This window comes from Pteropus vampyrus, unplaced genomic scaffold (assembly GCF_000151845.1).
Source record: "Pteropus vampyrus isolate Shadow unplaced genomic scaffold, Pvam_2.0 Scaffold5, whole genome shotgun sequence".
NCBI classification, from domain to species: Eukaryota; Metazoa; Chordata; class Mammalia; order Chiroptera; family Pteropodidae; genus Pteropus; species Pteropus vampyrus.
Genome location: NW_011888786.1, coordinates 18414861 through 18418106, shown reverse-complemented (window position 1 = coordinate 18418106; position 3246 = coordinate 18414861). Strand labels below are relative to the sequence as shown.

General features: G+C 40.1%; 1 protein-coding gene across 4 annotated transcripts in view; it reads left to right on the top strand.

Moving 5' to 3' along the window:
* RFC1 (replication factor C subunit 1) overlaps positions 1-3246 on the top strand; it is a 61031-nt gene that overhangs the window by 1173 nt on the left and 56612 nt on the right. For 2 of the 4 annotated variants that reach the window (XM_023534417.1, XM_023534423.1), the window contains exon 1: positions 229-459. The exons of 1 other annotated variant lie outside the window; for it this stretch is intronic. In XM_023534417.1, coding sequence (XP_023390185.1) covers positions 244-459 — 216 coding nt within the window. In that variant the 5' untranslated portion in view covers positions 229-243. Of the gene's footprint in view, positions 1-228; positions 460-1415; positions 1443-3246 lie in introns of those variants that run through there. One more of the 4 variants, XM_011365779.2, reaches the window with a different exon arrangement.

Genomic DNA, 3246 nt, shown 5'->3' with positions numbered 1-3246 from the left:
GGTAAATACTGTTTGGTGAAACTCTTGTTTCAGAATGGATATCTAAACAGATGTAAAACGTACATCTAAAGTAAAAACATTTGAAAGCTACTGTGAGCAGTGCACCTTGCGATGTGAAACCGGGAGGAACCTGGTTAACTCGCCTTTCGGAGAAATCCAATCTCGAAACCTCCACTAGAGCGCCCCCACCCAAAGCCGAAGGCGCAACTCTGAGCGCGGGCCACGGTCCCGTCGCTCCTCGCGATGGCTGCGGCCCGCCGGCATCAGCGCCGCACGGGTGCCCACGTCGCACTTCCCGCCTCGGGCTGGGAAGCTGTGCGCTTCTTGACGTCATCACCAGGCGCCGCTGCCTCCACCTCCTTCTACTTGGAGGGAGAAGTTGTTGGCGCGAATGGATCCCGAGCCCCGGTAACGGATTCCCACCCTGCCCGCCCGCGCCTTAAGACTTGGGTTGCGATGGTGAGTCTCAGGCGGAGGCTCTGCGGCTCCGGGGCTTGGAGAGTTTGCAGGCTGGGTGTGGACGGGGCACTCCTGGTATGGAGGGGTGGGGGAGGACGGCTGTGCGTGGCTCCGAATGGGAGCCAAAGCGAAGAAGGGACCATAAACTGGGCATTGGTCGCGCAGCGTGTTTTTGGACCGCTGGTTCTGGATCTCGGCGGTAGCCAGTGCGCAGGGTGATTGGTGCTGCAAGGAAGTTTCACTTTTTTTCCGCTCTTGGGGGGAAGGGAGGAAGAAAGAGAGTCATGAAACTGATTTTGGGGCGCGGCGGTTAAGTTTTCCTCTTTAGCGTTGCCCCGAACCTCGGTTTAGGTCCTGCCTTAAAGCGTTTGAGTCCTGTTCAAGCTTTAGGGTCATAAGGGAGAAGGATGTAACAAACTTTCCCTTCTTATAAATAAGTTATCTCAGGCCTTCAACTTTTGTCATTAACAGCTCCACATGCACATCACTTAGCTGTTTTGAGAACGAGGATGTTTTATTTTGTTTAGATGAGCTCACCGAAGTCAAAGGGTTAACGTGGTGTACCGGCGCGGGACGGAGGGGCAGGAACCACTGGGAGTAGAAACAGATGTAATATTTGACAGCTGTCATCGCTCATCACTTGATGTTAAAATCTTAAAAATAAACCCTCAGTGCATAATTCTACATAAAGCATTTAAATTAAGAGGGAAATTATGCAGCCGTCAAACACATTCTTGTTGGTATGGCGATACAGGTCTATGTTTGAAATATTTAAAGAACAATTTCTGATGTTCCCTTGAGCCAGAATCTACTTAATAATTAGACATCATTTTTTTCATTCTTCAGCTTATTTTTCACAATGCCAGCATTCTGGGAGACAGGGTAGGAATTTCTATGCCAAATTGGGAAACTTTGCAATTCTTTGTGTTCTCAAAGAAGGATGAAAAATTGATGGTAGCTACCTTGTTACCATGTATCTTCAGGTCAGTATGTGAGTTGTTTGTTTTACATAACTTTTCTCGTTTAAACTTCACAGCAGTCCAGTTTCAAGGTAAAGGAGGCTTTCAGAATTTAAACAATTTGTCATACAACTAATAAATGGTTGAACTAGTATTAGAACTTAGATTTTTCTGGCCACAATATTATCCCACCTCCATGAAATGATCATAATTACATTTTGAACTTCAGGCACTATGAGATTTGGAGGCTTGAAGGTGAGGGAATGTTTTAGTCTTGCTCTGCCAATTTCGTGGTTTTAGGCAAATAAATAGCTTAACTTAAACCTTGGTAAGCCTCCATTTTCTTGCCTCTGAAAGGGGAGAAAATACAGCTGCCTTGAATGAACGTCTTGAGGATTAAACAAGATAACATATATGAAGCTTACATTTTGGTGCCTGGTATGTGGTAGGCGTTATACAACCACATGCTACTAACGATCTAATTTTCATAGGAAGGACTCTTTATGGAACATTAGAGAGAGTTTGAGGGGCATCATAGATGCCTCTGATATTATCAGTTACTACAAACAACAGCTTATACAGTCAACTTTCATTTGATCATTTTCACCTGATCACTTAGGTATTTTAAATTTGGGGTCTTAGTTCATGGTGCAGATGAAAAATAAAGCCTTTTTAAGAAAAGCAATAGCAGTAAAATTGGTCAGTTTTACTGTTTGTCGATAGGAAATAGCAGTTAATGTTCATTAATTAAGAATTTTAGATTATATTGGTATTTAATTTAATCTTTCTGTCTCTAGTACAAAAATTAAGACTAAAATTCTTAAGACTAAAATTCTGTTCCACAAATGTTTATTGAACATTTGTGCACAAGTTGTAGTTCAGTAGTCCTTAATTTTTGTTCGAGTCACACTTCCCTTTGATAATGTGCTAAATGGTATGCAAATTTGAGCCCACAGAAATGCATTTGGGCTCATATATATCATTTTAGGGGATTTACATATTTTCTGAAGCCCTTCCATATATGTAAGATTAACAACTTTTACCCTGGGAGCTGCATTTTTTCCAAATATTTTCCAATTAAAGGTTATCAATAAGAGAATAAAATACAGTATCCACAAACTGTGAGACTGTGCAGCCGTTAAAAATGGGAAAACTTTATGTCCTGATACGAAACAATTGTCATGATAATTCAGTGAAAAAAGTAAGGTGTAGGACATTGTGTAAAGTATGCTACCACTTTATATAGTAAAAGAGAGAAAAAAATATATACTTATTTGCTTGAAGATATATAAAATCTCACAAGAAGACTACACAAGGAATTAACTGATAACATTTGTTGCTTCCAAAAATGGAAAGTATGTGTCTGAGAGGCAGAGTAGGAGGGTAGGAGGGAGATTTTGAACCTTGCGAATGTAATATCTATTAAAGGAAATGGAACAAAATTGAAAATAAAAAGAATACAGGCATATTTCGTTTTGTTCTTAGCTTTATTGAGCTTCACAGATGTTGCTTTTTTTTTTTTTTTTTTTTTACAAATTGAAGGCAGGACCCTCTACTGGCAAAAAGATTACCTCTGGTTTTATTGTGATATTTGTTTTATTACAGTGGTCTGGAAACAAACCTGCAATATCTCCAAGGTATACCTGTGAAAAAAGAAGTCATATAAACAATTGGATTTCTGTGAGGATTTAATTGTTTGGTCAAAATGCAAATAAAACCTGAGAGATGCCATTTTTAAGAAGTCAGTATATATATTTCACTGGCTAATATAATTATTGGAAATATACATAAAGTTTAATTAAACACACACAAGACTTTTTGAAGAGCT